Source organism: Magnolia sinica, chromosome 3, assembly GCF_029962835.1.
Source record: "Magnolia sinica isolate HGM2019 chromosome 3, MsV1, whole genome shotgun sequence".
Taxonomy (NCBI): domain Eukaryota; kingdom Viridiplantae; phylum Streptophyta; class Magnoliopsida; order Magnoliales; family Magnoliaceae; genus Magnolia; species Magnolia sinica.
Window position 1 is genome coordinate 14,597,848 of NC_080575.1, and position 22,803 is coordinate 14,620,650.

Genomic DNA, 22,803 nt, shown 5'->3' on the forward strand with positions numbered 1-22,803 from the left:
TAGTGCGATACCGATATTTCGAACACTGGTTAAAAGCATGGAATATACATGAGCCAATATAGAGGATATTTTCTAAGATGGAAGTAACTTTATGCTTACATGGGTGTGTTAACTTGGTTAAGTGAACATGATTGTCCTAGAATCGGTGAATCTTATATACCTCATTGATATGTCATCATAAACTTGGTTTGCATCATGTTATATTGCTCCTTAACACTTTCCTACATGTCACAACATTCCTTGAAATGCGTGGTATGTTTGTATACCATGGAATCTCACCCACGTGTTGAAGGTGGGATCTTGAGTTGTTGATCATAGTGGATGAGATATGGGTTGTATCTTTGTGTCAAATGGATCTTGGTGTTATTCGATGCACCATTTGGCATTCTCATAATTATAGGAAGAATGCCCTTTTGGCATATTTTAACTGCTTTTGTTGATTCCCAGTTGAGATGATGAAAAGTAGTTCCTAACCTTATAACAAAAGGAACATAATGTACAACGTACATTGTATGAGATTACGTGTTCAGTGGGAGAGAACAAGGACATACCGTGATTACCTAGTTATAAATCACCTATGTGAGGTCATTCGTGCTAGATAAACCTTAGCATGAATATGGCTTCGTGTCCACTAACGTGGATGATGTTGCTTGCTTGGGTAATATCTAAGATAGTGGATCATCTCGTCACTCTTATGGAAATGCTGTTACATATAAGTTCCATGACAATTCAGATGCGTGGTTTGCGCAATGTGTTATTTTTAAGGATTAGGAGGTTCTTGAATGAACTTTGGTTGGTCTAGTGATCGGTTTTGATCATAAGATTAAATGCACAGGGAATTAGATGATGGTGGAAAGTGTTGCACAATTTATGTAGCTTTGTGCTATAATTGACCTATGCATGCAGTAGTGTAAATTACCACTAGTGTCTATGTATACGTTTATGGACTTCCATGAGAGGACATATCTACTCCTAACCTTATGATATGATCCATGGTGCTACGATGATTGGATGGAGTCCTGTTTGGCATATGTACTCAAGTTAGAGTGCATGACGAAGACATCTGAGCAACATACCAGAGGAGGGCTGAGCCAATCTTCTTATGGCTAGATGAGCATTGCATGAGGCCCACTTGACCCAATTCACATTCCTAAACACGTTGAAGACTGAACGTGCATGTTCGTCCATCTTTGAGGACTCCACATTGGGAAGATGCACGTGAGTTGCATATAAGAGCTTGATGGACATATTGGACCGTTAGATTGAGTGGACATGATGATCGGACCATTAAATCATCATCATTGGACATCTTGATTGTAACCCCCATGGGCCATGGAATAGTTTAGTTGTTTAGTTTGTTTATATGTTTCATTATTTTTTGTATATCCCATCTTTGTATTGAGATTGGGGAGTTAAGAACAACTTTTAATTCATCAAGGGTCTTTATGTTGAGAATCTTATTTGAGAGCGACTTTTTTGTAAAAAGGTCTTTTCTGAGACTATAAAGGGTTGACTGTCCCCACCCTAGCCACTATGCATGTTATGAATGAAAGAGATTTCTCTCCTTTTGCTTTGAAATTAAACTAAAAAAATTTCATCCTATGATTGGATTAGTGGTGTGAAACCACAGGGAGCGATTCCTTAGTTATCTTTTCTACTTTTCTCTAATCTCAACAAGGTATCATCTTTTCTTCCTTCTTCATTTATTCCTTTTTTTTTTTTCTTGTTCTTTGTTACCATCCAAAACCTAAACCGACTACAGTAGGCCATTCCTTGTTGTCCCTACAGACGCACGCACATACGACTGTCCGTACGGACAACTTGTACAGTGTCCCCCTTGTTTCGTTACGAATGCTCTTCCCTTTCCTTTGCTTCCCTTTTCAAAACCCCTAAACTAATTTCACCAAATCCTAATCCTAAAATTCCCAAATTCCAAAATCCAGTCTCTCCCTATTATAAATGCTAAAAAGTTTGAATAAGAGAATAAAGCTGATTTGACGATGTATGCCCATGTGGTAAGTGAGGTCATACCTAAGGTTAGTATGGAGATGCCACCTAAGGTTACACTCGAGGATAGTGTAGAGTTACCACCTGAGGTGAGTCTGGTATTGGATGAATCTAGTGATGTTATCCCAGATGACATAACGGATGAGCTAACACCCGTGCAGGACATTCAACATGCCTTAGATCTTATCCGCGGGTTGACTCTACCAAACCTTCCTCACGAACAAATGAGTCCTATGAAGGAAGTGGATCTGGAAAGGCAAGTAGATGACCCTAGGAAGCCCGTAGATTTTATTCTCACGATAGCCTCACATGGGTCGTTAGAGTTCGCAGATGCATTTACATGTCATATCCATGATTCACATGTTAAAATTAGAAAATAGATTATCATGAGCAATGAAACGTACAAGATATGTGTTGACTCTCATCACATGTTCAAAAAGTTTCAGGTAGGTGACCATGTGATGGTTCATTTAAGGGCCTGAACGGTGTCTGCAAGGGACTGTTAAGAAACTACAAGCTCGTAGCATAGAACCCTATAGGATACTGAGTAATTTGGGACACGATGCATATGTTGTAGATCTTCCACCTAACATGGGTATTAAATCTATATTCAATATGGAAGCTCTTGGGTCTTTTAAGGGTCCAACATCTACACTTACTAGCTTTTATTCAGACCATCACCTTAATGATATCCCTCCTGACTTGTCCTATGACCCTTAGCTTATACCCGCCTATTCTTCCCAGCATCTACCTCTTTTGCCATGCACACCTACCAAGAGAGAGAAGATAGAGGATATCTGGGATGAGCGAGTGGTTTCCACATGACATGGAGGTTGCCAGGAGTACCTCGTCAACTGGAAGGTCATGCCAAAGTTAGACAATATATGGATCACAAAGGCAGAGCTTCAACGACGAAACCTGAATCTCCTCGAGCATCACCACAGCTTTATTTCGCCAGAGGCGAAATCTCCTCGGCTGAGGGGAATTGACGAGGACATCCGAGGAACATACCAGTGGAGGAGGGCTGAGCCAGTCTCCTTATAGCTAGACAACCATTATATGGGGTCCACTTGGCCCAATTCACATTACTAGCCACGTTGAAGACCCCAAGTTTCGTGCATCTTTGATATGGGATGTATATATGAGCTTGATGGACACACTGGATCGTTGGATCGAGTGGATACGATGATCGGATCGTTGGATCATCATCATCAAACATCTTGATCGTGGACCCCCATTGGCCACGAAATAGTTTAGTTGTTTACATGTTTCATTATTTTTTGTATAATTCACATTTGCATTGGGATTAGGGAGTGAAGAATAACTTTTAATTCATTAAACGTCCGTGTCGAGAATCTTATTTGAGCGCGCCTTTTTGTAAAAGTCTTTTCAAAGACTATAGATGGTTGGACGTCCCCACCCTAGCCACTATGCATGCTATGAATGAAAGAGATTTCTCTCCTTTTGCTTTGAGATTGAGCAAAAAGGATTTCATCCTGTGATTGGATTGGTGGTGCAAAACCACAAGAGTGATCCCCTAGTTATCTTTTTTACTTTTCTCTTTTCAACAAGGTATCATCTTTTCTCATCTTCTTATTTTATTTCTTCTTCATCACCTCCTTTTTTTTCTTCATCTTCGTTACCATCCAAAACCTAAATTGACCACAACCGACCATTCCTTGCTGTTTGTACGGATGTACAGATGCACGTACGTACAACTGTTTGTACAGACAACCTTGTACAATGGCCCCCTTGTTTTGTTAGGGATGCTCTTCCCTTCCATTTGCTTCCCTCTTCAAAACCCCTAAACTAATTTCACCAAACCCTAACCCTAAAATTCCTAAATTTCAAAATCTCCAAAATTTCCAAACCCAAATCCCTAAAATCCGAAAATCCCTTGTCCAAATCATAAATCCCTATTTCCCACAACTCAAAACCTTTATTTCCAATTCTAAAAACCCAAAGTCCTAAAACCCTTAACCCAAAATCTAAAATCCCCAACCCGAAACCTCCCAAAATCTCAACCCTAATGTTCTAACCTTAATTCCTTAAGCCTAGATACACCAAACCTATTTCACACATTACTTAGCCTTCAAACCGCCCTAACGTGTCAAAGCTCATACAAGACACATGATTTCCATTGAATTCCGATTTAACTCTATGCTAGGATGGGGGTTCTATCTTCCATAGGTCCTCTAGTTAATTAGTAATTTATGAGATTGGGACTGTCATAGGCTTGAATTTGGACATGTCATGAATAAGAAATTTCTGAATTTATGGTAAAATTAGCTTTATTTTGTCATTCTATTACTCTAGTGAATATGCCTTTTAATTTCATGGCATCATATTAGGTTAGATCATTCCGTCCTGCATTAGCGCAATTGCCTTTTTTGAGTAAATGGGAGTTTGTTGGTGTTGTGTGTCTAGCAAAGCCGATGTGTTAATCTTAGCCGTTGGTTTGATGATCATAATTATTGATCATGATGACCATAGGTCATGTATGGACATGTCGCTAATGCCATAATTAGCATGTGGGTATGTCTTGGATCGTACATGTATATAGGTTGAATTCCTTGGAAACTTGAGTCTCGACAGTGGACACACTAACAACTGGTCCAGGGAGAGTTGTGCTCTCAATGGATCTTAGTGTCCTATCGTTCCATGACCACCTAATAGATTGTAGAACAAACTTGTGGTTGCTATCATTATTATGTGGCCATCCTGCGTGAGAAAGCCAATGATGAGTCGAGATAGGTCTCCACCATCGAGTTTGACGACGAGTTGGTGTGCCTATACCTTACATAAAGTGTAAGTGTGCTATGGGAATAGGCTTTTGGTATTAGACCTATTAGACACTTGCATTGGAGTATCAATTCAAGTCTCTAGATCATGGGATCCATCATACTAGACTATGATCGAGTTGTGTATGTACAAGCTTTGACTAATCCTTGGACCCAAGGACATATGGGGAGTTCAAGTTCTTTATGTAATGTGCTTTGGCTTGCCTCATGAAGACAATTGTAGTGGCTCATACGTGAGTGTTGTTGGGTTCATGCATTAGGATGCAGTTGAGATCCATATGATCCAATAAGGGACACTCTTATGGCTAAGGTCTAGTAGATCAGACCATTCGTCAACTGGTTTTTCATTGGTACTAGTACCTTAAAGGTTAAAATGGTTTCATGTGCTTTCAACAATTTATCTTTTGTTTTAACCATTAAAATGTTTTCATCAAACTTGATGGTAATTCTGACTGTCGACATCTTATGGTCCATCACTTGATTTACATGGAATTTGGATTGATGATAGATGACCATGCTTAGTAGAGAGATGGAATCAATTTGGGCACATGCTTAAGCAAAATTCATAGGCTTTAGATGTAGTGGGGCATGCCAATGTTTGTAGGGTGGTGGAGCACCACATGGGTCTTTCCTTTTGAAAACCTAATTCCTCTTTATAAATAAGACGCCATCCTAGGGAGAGGACAACACAAGAGAGCCTTGGACGCTCAAGCCCCCTCAGGACGTCACCACTTACAGAGAGATATAGAGAGAAAAGTGAGAGGGAGATTGCTTCTCTCCTCCCTTGCCTCCACACATCCACACGTGTGGCCCATTGTGCGTGCGTTTCTTTGTACGTGGCCCTTGCCCACTTTAGGGTTTTTCATGTAGGCTTTCCTCTTCTCCTCGTCTGGGATAAGATTTGGGAGAGAACCTTTCACTTTGAAGGCACGAGATCGGCAATCCCACAGTTTTCTAGAGTAGTGATCAAAAGGCATAGCTAGATCTGAAATCTATGTTTTTGGCTGAGTAGAAGCTTGGTAATATCGAAATGGTGATCCATATGACTAAGTCAATTAATTTGAATCTTTGGAAGGGTTTATTATTATTATTATTATTATTATTATTATTATTATTATTTATTAATATAATTGTCTGTGCGTTTCCAAACCTCTTAACACCATTTGCCTCAATATCCCAAGGGCCTGTTTGGGCAAATGGCTTTGGGTGTAATAAGGCGTATAGAATTACCATGTCAGGTACATTTATTGGTGTCAGTGGATGGTCGGGTGGTTTGGGTGTAGACGCTAATCGCGTACCCAGCAAGTTGGATGTTTGGGTGCTATGGTATTGCAACCATCCCACCACAAGTACCACTGTTATGATGTTTGGGAGGGGAAACAGATTGGCTACTCCCACTGACAGTACACAGCAATTAGAAATTATTTTGTAGCAAGCATACTACCATGATCCATACACACGCACACATGTATTCCCAGAATAGGTACAATTGAATCAATCTAAACTGTCAAAATAGTGGCCCAAAGTTTAAAATGTCCAAAAACCGAAAATAGAACTGAATCAGATGATACTAAGCATTACTTTGGCCAACATATGGAACCATAATCATGCACATGACAACTATAAAATTGCATTTTTTATTCAATCAAAACCGTCGAAATAACGTTTACATCTTAGATATATGGATTTAAATCTCCTAATATCAGATGTAGCTGCTGAATTTGGATTGTTGTTTTTTTTTTTTTTTCACTTTAACCACCATTCTTTGAAACTGATAGTTTAATTAATCAATTACATTATTAAATTTTCACTAATAATGATTTTCAATGGCCAAATAAAAGTAGGCCCCACTATTTTGACAGTTGATATTTATCTACATCTATGCCACGTGTACAAAATCCATGTGCATGCGTATAGATTATTATACTCTGCCAGAGAACATTTAAGAAATCTATACAGCAATAGGCAGGGTGAGGGAGGCTCTGTCTTCGTGCATGCATTTTGAATCTTTGATGCATTTCTCTTTCTCCTTTCTTTTCTCTTTGCATGCAAAAGCCTCTTCTTCTCTCCGATCGGACGCGACTCGGTTTTCCGATACCCGAAACGCCGACGATGGGTATCTCCTCTGTATCGGATCCGGCACGTTTGTTGCTCAAATTCCTGCTGCAAGTGAAGCGAATAAGGAGCTGAAATCAGACATGGGTTTTCTTCAGAAGGTCTGGAAATGGAAGAAAAATGGAAAAGGCTCTGTTTTTTTGGTGAAAATCGCAGATTTTTTGGGGGGTTTGGAGAGAGGGAGAAAGAGAGAGGATTGATGGGTGTTTTTGTAATTTTTCAGATTGGGGAGGGGTTGATTTGAATCATGGCGTCGAGGGCTTGCATGAATGCTAGGTGCGGGGCGACGGCTGCAATCGAATGGAAGAAGGGGTGGGGGCTGAGCTCTGGTGGATTCGCAAATCTCTGCGATAAGTGCGGGCTGAGCGGGCATCGAATCCGAGGAGGGATTTCGCAATCCCTCCTTATCTCCCGCGTATACAGCAAAGGACGGACGACTTCCTGCAGATGACGCAGCCCAAACAGGAAGAGGGATAGGGTAAGAGGGATTTGACAATCCTATCCCACCTAATCCCCTTTAATATGTAGAAAGCCGTTTGCCCAAACAGGCCCCAAGGTTCTATCACCGAATGGATTGATTTTGGCACCAGCTTGCTCACTCCTGATGGCTTAAAGCATCGCAGCCAAATTTCTGACTGAAAGGGATAGTACATAAGAGTACAATTCATAATTTTAGGTTTTGAAAGGCACAAAATATGCCCGTTTACCAAAATATGCTGTCTGATTCTCAAATGATAAATTGTTAGAATGTTTCTGCTCCAAATACCTAAAGAAACCTCGCCACTCTAGCAGGGATGATTAAAAAACTAAATCCTTATAAAATCTGACTCTCTAGGGGTCCTAGGACAGGATTTGGTTTTTTGATTAATAAGCCTTGGTTGCTTGTCCTTAAAAATCATTGCCAAAGTTAACGTGTCCGGTTTGAAGGGAGACGGAATCATCCAAGGAGCTGTTGTAAAAGGATGGAAAATCCTAGGTGGCATGTTAATTGCAAGTGAATGCTTAGAGGTACAAGAGACTCTGGAGAAGACATACTGATCATGTGGATTGGAAGTGAAAATTCCTCCACTATCTTCTTGTTTGCATGGGTTTTGGTCACAAATGGGGAGGGTATTGGTGAAGGCCTTTCATCTGTGCTCTCCTCGGTCATCCTAAGTGGTTTGCCCATGGGTTTCTTCGAAAGTGATCTGGGACTTAACTAAGATGATCCTCGAAGCTCCCACATGTTTGCCATCATTTGAATCTCTAAATAAATAGTCTGCTCATGCAAAATCCTTGGGTAGTACCAAAGTTTTTTCTGTCGGCGAACCAGTGGTTTTCATCTCCAGTTTACGGTTAGCTGATGGTCATCTTATATTATGTGATGCGAAGGATGCATGGATTTCTCATTTCAATGTTATTCTAGGATGTTTTGAAGTGACTTCAGGGACTAGACTTGAACCCCCGAAAAAGCTTGATGGTTGGCGTTGTTGTGGATAAGATGGGGATGGCAAGAGTGGTGAATTCATCAGGATGTAGGGTGGCACAATTGTTTGTTTGTTATTTGGGCTTCCTGCTTGGCATCGGTATTCCAAGTACATCTCAGTTGGATCCAGTAATTGAACTTATGAGAGGTTGGCTACTTGGAAGTGTCGATACATTTAACCGGGGGTTGTATCCCTCATACAACAGCTATCATTTCTTATCTCCCAACTTATTTCCTGTCTCTCTTCAAAATTTTGACCATCATGCGGATAAAATCAAACAGATGCAAAGCGGTTTCCTGTTGAAAGGCAATTCCGAACTGCATAAATACCATCTCGTAGATTGGAAGGAAGTTTGTAAAGCTACAATGAACAGGGTATCAGTTTAGGGAATACACATCAAAGATATTTGAGTTTATTTGGAAATAGACCTGATTTTTTGGAATGAGCAAAAAGTGTTTTGTAGATGTCATTCTAGCAAAATGTTGTGTAGCAGAACAAGGTTGTGTATGCCTCTAATTCCAATAGATGTTGTATGCTCATAAACAAGCTTACACATGAAGTTGTTAGATTGGGGGTGAGCACAGATGAGTACAAGGGAGGCTCTTTGGCCCGATGTGGGTGGTTTGCAATGAAGACATTGTTGACTTATATCTCAAAGGGTCAATCGCAGAACACTGGTCTATACATGTCATTGCCTGTGCTGAATGTTGGCTGGGTTGATATCTGCATGGACTTTTTCCTTGGGTTGCCAAAAACAGTAATAAATATGGATTATATATTCATGGTAATGGATTGTTTTCCAAAGACATCAGCTGAGTGAAATATTAACTGATTTATTCTTCAAAGTGGTTGGATTACATGGTTTTGCCAAAACCTACCATGCGAGAGGGATACCAAGTTTGTGAGTCACTTTTGGCAGGCCTTGTGGAGTAAAAATGGGCACAGAGTTGTGGTACTACTTATCATCCTCTAACTGATGGGCAAACTGAGGTTGTCAATCAAAGTCTCGGGAATCGTCTTCAGAGCTTGGAAGGAGATGGATCTCTATGGGATTCAGTTGTCCTCAAGCGGAGTTTGCATAAAACAGCACGCTGAACTGATCCATTGGGAAGTCTCTATTTGAAATATTGTTTGGGCAGCCTATATAACATCCTGGATTTGGTACGTTGCCAAATTTGCGCTAGGTAAGCAACAATGTGGATGCCTATTCACAGTTCGTCAAAGTGGTTCATGAAGAGGTGCGTTGAAAACTTGAAGTGAGCAATGTGGCTTATAATAGGGAAGTTAATGTGCACTAGCATGTAAACATATATAATAGGGGAAATCTAATCACGGTTCATCTGCAATGTGAGCTCTTCCAGCTCAGGTTCAAGAAGACCAGGCCACTCTGAAATGTTTTAGAAACTTCAAATAATGCATATTCGGTGGATCTTTCTGTAGTCTGCAGATGCCATCAGTATTTAATGTATCTGTTGGTGCACGCATATTAGTGTACACTGATGGTGCACACAGATTTAAGTACACATGTGGAGTAACATATGTGATTGTGATTAGGATTAGGATTAGATCCTCTAATCTGTTTTTATCTTTAAGTCTCCTATTGTAAATCATCTTCTCTTCCTGTAATCTTTTCTATTAGTACAACATTATGGAAACGGGGAGAATACCAAAGATATGGATGAAAGGTATGACTGACAAAGAAGAAGATAAGAATGTGAAAAGAGAGTTGTATTCTCCCCCTTTCAGTATCCATCTTCCACATGTATCATGATGGCGAGATATTCGCATCAAATGAGCAAAGGGAGGAGTTGATGAAGCAACTTCTAAGCCGAAGACATTGTACATGTCCATACAGCGAGTGCACATTGTCTGACTGGTTGTGGACTGATGAATCTTAACTAAAGGAGCTCGGTGGAGATATTTTCCACAGGTACATGGAGGCAGCCAACTCGATTGAGTTAATTTCTTCGCAATCTGTGGTGAATGATCCGAAACAGGTCCATATCGTGATCGGGAACCGTTGGATGCCATCTACATGTGGGCAGTTGCAGATGGGTGAAGGGCTTGCATTAATTGGACTGTTGGATTTTGCTGGACACATTGAGATAGTGGGATTTGGTCACAATTTCCAGCAAAGGGGCCCTTTTGGCTTGAGTAGTGGACTGCAATTGCTTTTGTGATAAAGCCTCATTTATTCTCTTTATCTTTTTTCTATCCCTAAAGTTAGAGAATTGTTTTTGTAAGTTATTCAATATAAGAGAGGTAATTCGGAGCTTCTTACGGCCTTTATTACTCGCTTTTGAAAACCAATTTTTACAACTCTTTGGAAACTTATTTCTTGGGTTTGAGGCTTGTTCTCATTCTTATGGTTAAGATCTTGATGAGATTCATGCTCCAAGACATTGTTGATTGTATTTTATGGTGCTATTCTTCTAATGCAAGGCGTTTCGTTTGCTTTCTGGAGACTCTCTTATTATGGCCATGGGATCTTGCATTGTGAATGAGACCATCTATATAGTTGATTGGAATATTATTTCTTAAGCGGGTAGTTCATTTACTTAGTGACAGCTTGTGGAATGGATGGGCAGATGTACATGTTGGTAAAATGATGCTCCAAACAGCTTAACCATATTTTGACCATTCTGAACATGCCTACTGTTTGCTTTTCATCAGAGGAGAATGTTGAGATGGATGTGTGAAAAAAGGAAGGATAGAATTAACAATGAGGTCAACTAAACTAGCCTGAGGGTTGTTCCAATAAAGGGAAAAAATGGTGGAGAGCAGATTGAGATGGTTCAGTCATGTGCAACAAAGATAGGAGATGGCATGCAACAAAGAGGAGAACATTCATTATAGTGGAAGGTCCTAAGAACAGGATGAGAGGAAGTACTAGAAGAACTTGGATCATGGTGATGAGAAGGGATATGAACGATTTTTTATTTTTTTGAAAGATAACAAAAACTTTAATTGAAGAAGACAAAAACTTTCATTGAAGAAGCGCTGAGATAGCGCCAAGACCGAAACAGCAAAATAAAAAATCGCAAGAAAACAGAGAAAAAATTACATCTTTCCCATCCAACCCACTCAATGCTCTGGTGGGCATTGTGGAAGCATCTGCCATTCCACTCACCCCAAATCACCCACAAGCCTGCAAGGAGACTCTGGTGGTAGTGGTCACATGTAAACTTATCATCTAAGCCTCATCCCAATTGATTGGGGTTGGCTACATGAATCCTGTTCCGTCATTCCATGTTTGGATTCATGATGGAAGTTATGGCATTAGTTTGACACCGGCTGCCCTGCCAACCTGATGCAACCCTTTATTGGGCTCGGGACTGGCAATGAGAGCACAAAACTCCATCAGGCGCAATGTAATAGACTAATTGATTACAATCAAGTGCTATCTAATAGCATAGTACATGAGTTGATTAAAATCAACGAGTTACCTGGAGTTCTATCACTTTCAGTGAGTTTTTTACTTTTCATTTAATGATCAATGAAGCAAAACATAGGAGGGAAAAGATAAAAAGATAAAATGGGACTTTTTTCTTTTACCCTGATGGTGTAACCTTAATTTATTTAGGACAAGTTGATATTAGTTCTTGCAGAATCTCTAACTTCAGACTGCTGATCCTATTTTGTATTGACACAATGACACACAAATCATAGGTGTAATGGCGTAACGCTGCTTCACCTCTAGGATCAGCTTCTTCATTACTCTGCAGAAGAGACGGTAGGTCTACACACCTTTTTCCTGCAGAAGTTTTTGATACCATGTTACCATTGAGAGACACGGATTGTGAGAGTGAATATATATTAATGAGAAAAACAGGGTGATCGTCATTGTAGATTGATAGAACTAAAGAATTACTTTTTGTCTCTTTAGACATGAAGGGCAACAAATGGACTGATACTGTCTAATGCACAGGAATGGATGATTTTAGGTACATCGATAGAAAAAAGTCTGTGATCTCCAAGTACTTGTCAGTTTGTATGTGTGTAATTCATTTGCTCTAGTTGCACCTCAAATCTTGTGTATTCCAGATTGAATCTATTTTGATTACTGTGGATGTGGATTTAACTAGTTTCATGCCCTTCAATTTTGTTCCTGTGTGTTTGTTCTTTTTTGAATCTGAAGATGACCTTTTCCTTTTCAATCATGTCAGTACTATCTGAAGACAGGAACATGCAAATTTGGTGCCACATGCAAGTTTGATCATCCTAGAGATAAAGCAGGAATTGCTGGAAGAGTTATGTTAAATATGTTGGGATACCCACTCCGTCCGGTATGTACTTGCTATTCTCTTTAACAACTTGCACCATGTTGCAATTTGAATCCCTGTTCGTCAAAATGGATGCTGAAGAAGTTAACTGCAATTGTCATTTCCACTTTATCAGACTAATTATATGTGCATGCTAACTATGTTCTGTTCATGCATCATACTGTTTTTTCCTTTTCAACACAATTTTGTGTTGGATGGTTTTTCCTGATTTTATTCTTTCCTGTAGAATGAGAGGGAGTGCGCATATTATTTAAGAACTGGACAGTGTAAGTTTGGCAATACTTGTAAATTTCACCACCCACAACCATCTAGTACAATGGTCTCATTGCGCGGCTCTCCTGTTTATCCTCCCGTACATTCCCCAACTACTCCTGGTCAGCAATCTTTTCCAGGAGGATTGACAAACTGGCCGTTGTCAAGGCCCTCTTTCATTCCAAGCCCGCGTTGGCAAGGTCCTTCAAGCTATACTCCGGTGATTCTTCCACAGGGGGTGGTACCGGTTCCTGGCTGGAACACATACCCTGTAAGTCCTGCTCTGCATTCCTTTTGTTTACATTTGCTACTGAAAGTTCCTTGATTTCTGCCAGAGTACTTTACCTTTTCCATTTGGCGAGTGCACGTTTGTTGTGAAATTTTATTCTCTCCAGCATACCTATTTTTTGTGGCTCTGAATTTTACACTTCTGTTATTGTCTTCCCATGTGGGTTCGTGGTTATTGAAAATTAATGCATGAGCTGCCAGTATTTACTGGAATGCTGATCAAGCTGGAATTACTGGATTTTGAGTAAGAGAATCCTAGGAATTTCAGAAAATCTTGTAAAGAAAGTTTTTGCTGGCATGCACCAGAATGTTAATCTGATACAGTTTGTATCAGATTCTTATGCAGGTGATACCAAAGGATTGTGCCTCCTGTCTCAATGAAGGGTTGCCAGTTACAGGGTTTTGGGTTCCAAAGTTGCCCGCTCTTTATCTTTCACCAAAAAAAAAAGAAGAAAGAGAAAAGTTTCCCACTCTTTCTAAGACCTGTTTAATCCCATCTTAGAGGCATATAGCATGGGCTCTGCCTTTTTTATGTGAAAAGAATTCAAATGATGGAAGAAAACTGTTTCTTTTCATGATTGGACTTGTGACCAATTGCATTTTGAATTCAAGTTCTTGGAGGACTTTTAGTGGACAGTCCTGCTATGGCTTGATGCAACAAGTTAGTTTTACTTTTGCTGTGGAGCATACCTGTCATTATCAGTGGGGATAGACTGCTACTCGTATTTTCTGCCAGTTTGTAAATGATCCCATACACGTGGCACACATGCATGTCAATCCCGACCATTCAAACTCCAGGCCTATTGTGAATGGAGAAGCACACGTCCTTAAAATCACACTCATTGGTTCCCATCATCGGATGGTTAGAAAGAAATTGCTCAAAATCCCAAATACAATGGATGATATTAGAAGTTTAAGATTATCAGTCGAAGGTGGTTTTGTGATATGCTTCCATCCATGTTGGGGCCCCTGATTTGGATGTCTGAATTGACTTGCATGATATGTACAAAACGTGTATAATGGATAAGTCATCTCCATTTAGGGAATTGTGGAAAACACATCTTATTCCGGTCTTTATCAGGTGTTATTTTTGTGCTGTAGGAAATTTGTTGACACTGCTGATGTATTCTTGTTCGGGTTATATTCGTTCCAGGGGCAGATGGGATCGGTTTCATCCTCAGAGAGCCAGCAACAAACATTGGGAACCAGTCAGTATTATGGGACTTCACGCCAAAGTGAAACGAGTGCAGGATTTCAAGGGACATTTTCTTCGTATCGTTCTGGCTCTGTGCCAATTGGCCTTTATGCATTGCAGAGGGAGAATGTATTTCCTGAGAGACCTGATCAACCAGAATGCCAGTTTTACATGAAGACTGGAGATTGTAAATTTGGTGCAGTGTGCAGGTTTCATCATCCTAGAGAGAGGTTGATTCCTGCTCCAAACTGTGTGCTGAGTCCCATGGGCCTTCCGCTACGTCCGGTAAGTTATAGTTGATCATTTATTTATACCCTGTTGCTTTGGTGCAGGATCTGTGCATGTAGAACTGTGTAACTATGCCTCTTTTCTTATCTTGCTACCTTGAGAGTCCTTAATTCTTGCCCTTCTAACTTAGGAGATGCAATTACATGCCACAATTATGTGTGAATTGTTTCTCGTATCACAATGTAATTGGATGCATGATCCTTTGGCATGCTTGTTCTTTGTATTCTTGTGGCTTAGAGGGTGAACTACTCAAAAAGCTGTGGGCATGATCTCCTCAAGCTAACTGTGAGATTATTTGATCGATTTCTTTGCTGCCCAGGCAAACATAATCCACATCGGCCATGAATAACCCATTGCTTCTCTCAACATATGAACAGCTAAATTGTAGTCATCTAAAGAATAAACTAATTTGTACAATGTTATCAAGGCAATCTAGACACACGCCCAGGTGGTACTCTCAGGAGTTTCAACACCTGGTCATGGGTTCGAGTACCCATAGGTGGTGAAATCCCACTACGGCGTGAGTGTGTGTGCGTGTTAAAAAAAAGAAGAAGAAGACATGCCTAGGTGTTTTTGGGCAGTTGGTGCCTGTGTTTTAAATAGCTACAGTATGTAGCATGTAGCTTACGCTACATACCGTAGCTTAGCCTTAACGTTGCATGGCTCATGAAAATAACTCAAGTCATATGTAGCGTAGGCTACATGCTAATTTACATTCTCTACACACTACATGGCCTATGATATATTCTATGTAGCTTACACTACAAGTTATTTTTCTAAAATAAAAATCAATTTATGTTTTCAATGGTTTGTTATGTTTTTCTATTTTTCTATAAAAAGTAGTCAAACTTTTCAGCGATTTAGTAAAATCAATAAAAATAACAGTATTAAACCAGTTCTGTTGCTCTTTTTGTTTATCTTTACTGTTAATCCTTATCCTATTTTTCCTATTATTTTATAGTGTGTTTAGCTGCGCCGGATATTATGAAATTTTATTAATAGTCAGTCTAGTTTGGTGCAAAATATGATGAAATTTCATGATATTTGATGCAACAAGCGCAGCCTTAATTAAAAATCTAGAAGTAGCATGGTTTCAGACAGGTAAATGCTACGCTACACGCTATTTTCTATTTAAAACACTAGTTGGTGCTATGCTTGGACCCTGGGTGAGGCGGTAATGCTAGGCATGCGCTAAGCGCCTAGGCATACCTACAGCATAGTTGGGTGTTTAAGTGAGCCACCTGTGTGGGTATCTCAAACATGCATGCGTGGGTGGGGACATAAGCCCTCTTTTATTAAATTTCCTCCATTCTTTTTAGATCAAATCTGGAGATCTTATCAAATTTCTTTCTCTGTAAACTTGTGAGATCTTTTTCATCTTGATTTCTTTCTTTTAATAAGGTGTTAAAGTTATCACATTGGACATCTTAAAAGTAGTTTGAGCTTTTGTTGGTGCTTATATAAGAGGTTGAAGATGAATTAGGCATTTGGGGGGAATTGGAAATTTTAGGGAAGAGGCTTTGGGGATTTTGAGAAACTCGTTGTAGGATTTGGAAAATGATGCAACCAGATGGTTGCACAGATGGTTGACCAAAGGTATTACCAATCCAACTGTTCAAATTTCTTGATTGATCATTTGAAAAATGATCCACAAGATCTTTGCTTTCTTATCAAGGTATTCCGTATCAGTAATGGTGGTCGTAACCATCACCACCATTTCCAATACAAAACGACTGATATGGTGGCGTAATGGCTGTTATGACCCCCGAAACAGTTGAAAAAAAAAAATTTGCTTGAAAAATTCTGGAAAAATATATAGAAAATTTAGAATAATGTAAATATTCTAAATATGTATTCATTTTTTTAAAATATGCTTATGGCTGCATAACAGTCCACTCTTTGGTGAGAGTGTTGTATCATGCTATCTGGTAAATTCGTAAATGTTTACACATTACAACTAAGCATTAGAACTTGAAATCGGGAAAAAAAAAGTGCATAAATACCACTTTTTCCAATTTTTTGAAAAAAATGGCCCTCAGAGCTTCTATTTACTCACTCGCTTCAATCTACATTTTTAATCCTAAAAACTATAGTAAGAGTGGTCGAAATCTACCGTAGAATGATTTAAGAGAGCTTTTGGAATGAGAAAAGTGAAAAAAAAATAAAAAAAATAAATAGAAAAAGCGGCCATTTTTTGACCGTTTTGGGGTGTAATGATCATTATGCTCTGTAACTGCCATTATGGCCCCCGCAATGACCGATACTATCCTAAAAAACTAATTTCCTTGTTTCACCCCCGTATCGCGTACTGGTCACGACCATTGCCCATATATGTCAGCCTTTATGGCATATCATAACGGATACGGAACACCTTGTTTCTTACCAAGGCTAACATTGTGCCATGATTGGAAGAAATCCCCACTCGGCCTTGACATTACTCAATCATATTTATAAAAAAATGTCTAAGAGTAGCCCCCGTTAATTCTAGCAAACACACAATGCAATAATAAGTAATTCATTGGTTTCGCCACCTTGTGGTAGACATTAGGAATGATCATATGCTTCTTTAGGAAATTATCCTTGGTCAACACCTCAGTCTTGCCACCGACCTACCAAAAGCAATTAACCTTGGAGATCCTTTGGAGAGTCATATAAATTCCATTGGATATCTCAAATCGAGACTACTAGGGGATTGGATGATCTCATAAAAAGAACAACAGGAAATCTCCCTGATTTCTCCCATCTCCAAATCCATGAGTCTCGAAGCTCCAATGACAGAGTTTGTCTTTGGAGCAATGTAAGTAACTGGATCAAATCATCAAAGCTCCTCGTCTGGCAAGTTTCTGCAACAAGGAGGCTCCCATATCACTTGACCGCCTTCCCATGAGAATCAACTAGCAATCTTAACTTCCAAGTCCACTGGAATGCCCGTAAACCTCGAAAACAAACAATTGTGGCCTCTCTGAATGTGTCGTCCCAAAATCCGATAAGACCTAACGCTAGAGAGAAAGCCAATTCCTTTTTTGAATTCTTCTGCCATCTTTGAGACATTCCTCCAAACCTCCAAAGCTATATACATGGAGTTCTCTTTAAAAACCAACCACCTACCTCTCACCATACTTGAAGCCACCACTTGCCACCAATGTTCGAAATATCAGTATCACGTTATGTATTGCATCCTTGGGATGCAGATACGTATCGGTTATCGCACGGGATATATTGTTTGTATCGGGTAATTTATCGCACTTTTTGGGAAACATGGGGAAACATTGGGGATATGTTTGAATTTTTCAATGAAACTTAAGGGATTGTTAAAAAAGACCTTAATACACACTTTTAAATCATAACATCTCAAAAAAGAAGTGCACATAATAGGTTTTCTTTGTATAGGGTCCTAAGCTATGTGCTATCTAACTGAATTAATGCAACTATATTCAAATTGAATGCATAACATTTAGAGCGTATGTGATGATTATTTCATCGAACACTTCTAAATACTTTGAAATTAGTGACAATTGGTTGAAGGAAAATTTTGAAAAAAAAATATTATTTTAATATTTTTTATATTAAATTTTAATTAAAGAATAAATATATATTTTTTGAAAATTGACAAAGACTTGACAAATCAGTAGATCAGCCCTCATACATGCTTGATGTCATGTTTGGAGTGTAACATTGCAAGCAATTTGGGAGAAATTGGAGAAATTGGAGAAATTTTGAATTTTTCTCAGTTTTTTCCCAAATCGGACAACCTTTACTCAAATTTCAAATTTTAGGTGTATGTTTCATCAAATACTCCTAAATACATCGAAATTAGTCTCAATTGATAGTTGGCTGAAGGAAAATTTTGAAAAAAAACATGGAGAATGTGACGAACCAATGGATATTGAAATCAAAGCTCCAACTCCATGATTTTTCATGCAAAACATGAATAACCAATAGATTTATAACCATTTGACACTGATTTAACATAATTTTAACAAAAAAAAAAAGGGCTGGAAAATTGAAAATGCTCACCGGATCGAACGTGTGGGATATATCGGCGCTACTTGTGCGTTTCGTATCGCATAGGTGGGATACAAGATATATCCTGGGATATATCGGTCGATATTTAAAACATTGCTTGCCACCAAAGACATTCCTCTTTTGACGTGAATGCCCATAACCATTTTCCTAGCCAAGCAAGATTCAAAGCTTGCAAATCCTTTATACCTGTGGCTCCTTTTAATGGTTTACACTCCTCACTCCATTACTTCAAATGGAATTTGTGTTGGTCTTTGGATCCTTAATAGGAAATTGCACCCAATCCTCTCCAACTTGCTAATACCACTTGTCAGACGTTGAACAGGGACATGAAGTATATTGGCATTTTTGGCTCTGCAGATTTAATTAGAGTTATACTCGCTCCATTGCTTCAAATGGAATTTGCGTTGGTCTTCGAATCCTTAATAGGAAATTGCACTTAATCCTCTCCAACTTGCTAATAACACTTTTCAGATGTTGAAAAGGGAGATATCTTCTCTTCTAACTTGACGAATTTCTCTCTATTCTCTCCATTACCTTGTCCTATAGATCTTAGCCAGTTTACCTATACACAAAAGGTAGGCCCAAATATATTGAGGAAGACTTCCTGCCTTGAAATCAAATACCTTGCCAATTTCTCCGTCTCATGGTATTCAATAACGGTATTGGTGATCGTAATGGCCACCGCCATTATCGATAGGAAATGGGTTGTACCAGCTGCCCCCCCAAAAAAAAAGAGAAAAAAAGAAGAAGAAAAAAGAAGAAGAGCTCTTCCGACTTGAATCTCCATAACCATTTTCCTAGCCGAGCAAGATTTAGAGCTTACAAATCCTTTACACTCGTGCCTCCTTTTATTGGTCTACACTCCTCACTCCATTACTTCAAATGGAATTTGCATTGGTCTTTAGATCCTTAGCAGGAAATTCCACCTGATCCTGTCCAACTTGCCAATAACACTTGTCAGATGTCGAAAAGGGACATGAAGTTGATTGGCAGATATGACCCCGCGTAAAAAAAACGAAAAAGAAAAGTGAGAGAGATATTCTCTTCTAAGTTAACGACTCTCTCTGTTCTCACCATAACTTGTCTTATAGATCTGAAGCGGTTTAGCTATACAAAAAAGGTAGGCCCAAATATGTTGAGAAAGACTTACTGCCTTGAAACCGAATACCCTGCCAATTTCTCCATCTCATGGTATTTAATAACGGTATCGGTGGCTGTAATGGCCACTGCTGTTATCGATACGAAATGGGTTGTAACGGCCGAGACCTTCCTCTTCTGATGTGAATCCCCATAACCATTTTCCCTTTTTTTTTTTTTTTTTTCCTTTGTTAGCTTGTTAGTACACCCACTGTCAGATCACACTTCACGGTTAGCCACCCCCACTAGGGAATCGATGCCAAGACCTCGGTGTTGAAACGAGGTATCTTTCACTCAGTCTACCACCTGAGCTATGCATCTGGGTGTTCATAACCATAACCATAACCATAACCATTTTCCTAGCCGAGCAAGATTCAGAGCTGCAAATCCTTTATACCCGTGCCTTCTTTTATTGGGTTACACTCCTCGCTCCATTACTTCAAATGGAATTTGTGTCGGTCTTCGGATCCTTAATAGATAATTGCACCTGATCCTCTCCAACTTGCTAATGACACTGGTCAGATGTTGAAAAGGGACATGAAGTAGATTGGCATGTTTGACTTTGCAGCTTTAATTAGAGCTTTATTGCCCCCCTAGTGAGAGATATCTTCTCTTCTAACTTTACGACTCTCTCTATTTTCTCCATTACCTTGTCCTATAGATCGTAGCCAGTTTACCTATACACAAAAGGCAGACCCAAATATGTTGAGGAAGACTTACTGCCTTGAAACTGAGTACCCTGCCAATTTCTCCATCTCATGGTACTCCCCAACACACACATACACACAGAGAGAGTGGCTGCCAATATATAAACATCAACTCCAATTCAAAAGGTATTGCCACCAACTCAATGGCTTCAAAGTAATGTTCCCCACAAAGCAAAAATGTCATCATGTTTCGAAGTCATAAAGGGCAAATTCCTAATGAGCCCTTAAAAAATATCAGTAAGGTTTTTCATTATATTATGAAGAATCAAGTAAACATTTGAGTTTAAAATCATATTAAAAAAACCTAGAAAAACACAACAAATAAAAAGCAATTTGAATTCAAGATACGTGACCCAAAAAAAAGAAAGAGAGCATAGGTCTTTAAGTCGAAGTCAAATCCTAACCACCATTACCACAATACATATAGGTCAACACAATCACAAACATCCATAAAAACATTCCAGATAAGTCATAGATCAATTTGGCGTCATGACTAGTTAATAGGTAAGATATCATACATAAAAGCTGTTCGTGTACACAGATTAGTGTCCACCTGTGGTGTGCACAACCTATTAGTGTTCGCCGACGTTGTACACAGATTTATGTACGCATGCGGAGTACAATATGTGATTAGGATTAGGATTATGATTAGTCCTAGGATACAACTCTCTTCTCGTGTTAAAAAGATCTATCATTTAATACTTAATTAAAGAATAAAATAAACTATTAATCTGTTAAGAGATTGTTAAAGCCCCCACCAATTTAAAAACATGAAATGAAACCCAAATAAAATTTGAAAAAGATGAGAACAAGTATAATTGGAAGCATAAATTGTAGGATTCAAATCCATGATTCATAGGATTCTTCAAAAAGGGGATACAAATTGTTTGTCTAAGATTGACTTAAATCATGGGATTTTGACAACAATGGACACATTAGTGTCTTGCAGAGCCTTGCTGCTAGTCTATGTATTTTCAGCTGCTGCTTGTTTTCTCTGTATATCTGGTGTCCTGTTATTTTTGGCTCCATTTTGTGTTTTTCTTGCTTTAAAATATATTTTGCTTATTCCCAAGAAAAAAGTCTCAGAGGCAACCCTAACCTAGAAAGGGAAAGATATGACTAGTGCGTTCATTCCTGCACTCCTGGAGAAATGAAACTTCAGAGAGATCAAGAACATCAGATCAAAATGGTCCTATAGTCAAGTATCTATGTAGCATTTTAGTTTCTTCCTATATAAAGCATAATGGAATAGTGATAAAAAAAAGTTTCCATTTCTGAATCCAAAATACAAGCCTAGCAGCACTTGGGATGCATGGCAGCGACCTTAGTATTTAGTTAGGTGTATCACATGACAAATGCTTGTTACAACTCAAGAGGTTTTAATTCCAAATGCAATTGTGTCAACAATTTGAAATACTTGCATTTTTTTTCTTCCTCACTACAAGTTAATATAGTGCTTGCATTTCTTTGGAGTTAATCTTTTCCTGATCTATGCACTCTTTGTTTCTGTAATCTTTTAACAATTCCAGATTTGGTTATTCATTGGAAAAAAAAAAGAAAAGAAAAGAAAGAGAGACTTGGTTTGCCCTGCATTCTGTTTGTTTACTTCCTTGCATGCTTTTTTTTTTTTCCTGTATCTTCTGCAGTTTTGGCTTCCACTAGTTTCAAAGTATTGAAGTTTTCCTTGTTGCTACATATTCTATGTTGATGGAATTGTTCAAAATGTCAATATACAACTTTTGATTCAGCTAACCATTTGGTTGACTGTGCTGGTTCTCTTTTCCTACAGGGAGAACCTTTGTGCATATTTTATTCTCGTTATGGTATCTGCAAATTTGGTCCAAATTGCAAATTTGACCATCCTATGGGAACCTTCGCATATAGCCTTTCCACATCCTCTTCAGCTGATGTCCCAGTTGTTCGACGTTTATTAGGATCCTCGTCAAGCACTGGTGCATTACCTTTGTCATCTTCAGAAGGGCCTGCAGAATCAGTCCACGGGGCGTCTAGGCGACTTTCGCTCTCGGAGACAAGACAGATGTCTTCTGGTGATGAGAACATAGAGGCAGAGGGATCACATTCTGCTACGAGCATTGGACCTGTTTCTACCTATTCTTAACCCTAAGAGGATTGAGATTCGTCTGTAAATTGAATCCCCAGTGCTGTGGAGATGTGCAGACTTTCATGATGAGTCGAATCTGTCCATCTGGAGATGCATTTTACTTGACAGCAAACTCA

The 22,803-nt window shown here is 39.1% G+C and overlaps 1 protein-coding gene across 2 annotated transcripts in view; it reads left to right on the forward strand.

Annotated features, from left to right (window-relative positions):
* Positions 1–22,800, forward strand: part of LOC131239576 (zinc finger CCCH domain-containing protein ZFN-like) — a 60,900-nt gene extending 38,100 nt beyond the window's left edge. Inside the window, exons 4-7 of one of the 2 annotated variants that reach the window (XM_058237345.1) lie at positions 12,556–12,675; positions 12,899–13,195; positions 14,366–14,692; positions 22,355–22,800. In XM_058237345.1, coding sequence (XP_058093328.1) covers positions 12,556–12,675; positions 12,899–13,195; positions 14,366–14,692; positions 22,355–22,684 — 1,074 coding nt within the window. In that variant the 3' untranslated portion in view covers positions 22,685–22,800. The remainder of the gene's footprint in view (positions 1–12,555; positions 12,676–12,898; positions 13,196–14,365; positions 14,693–22,354) is intronic. The other variant, XM_058237346.1, reaches the window with a different exon arrangement.
* The last annotated feature ends 3 nt before the right edge of the window (positions 22,801–22,803 follow it).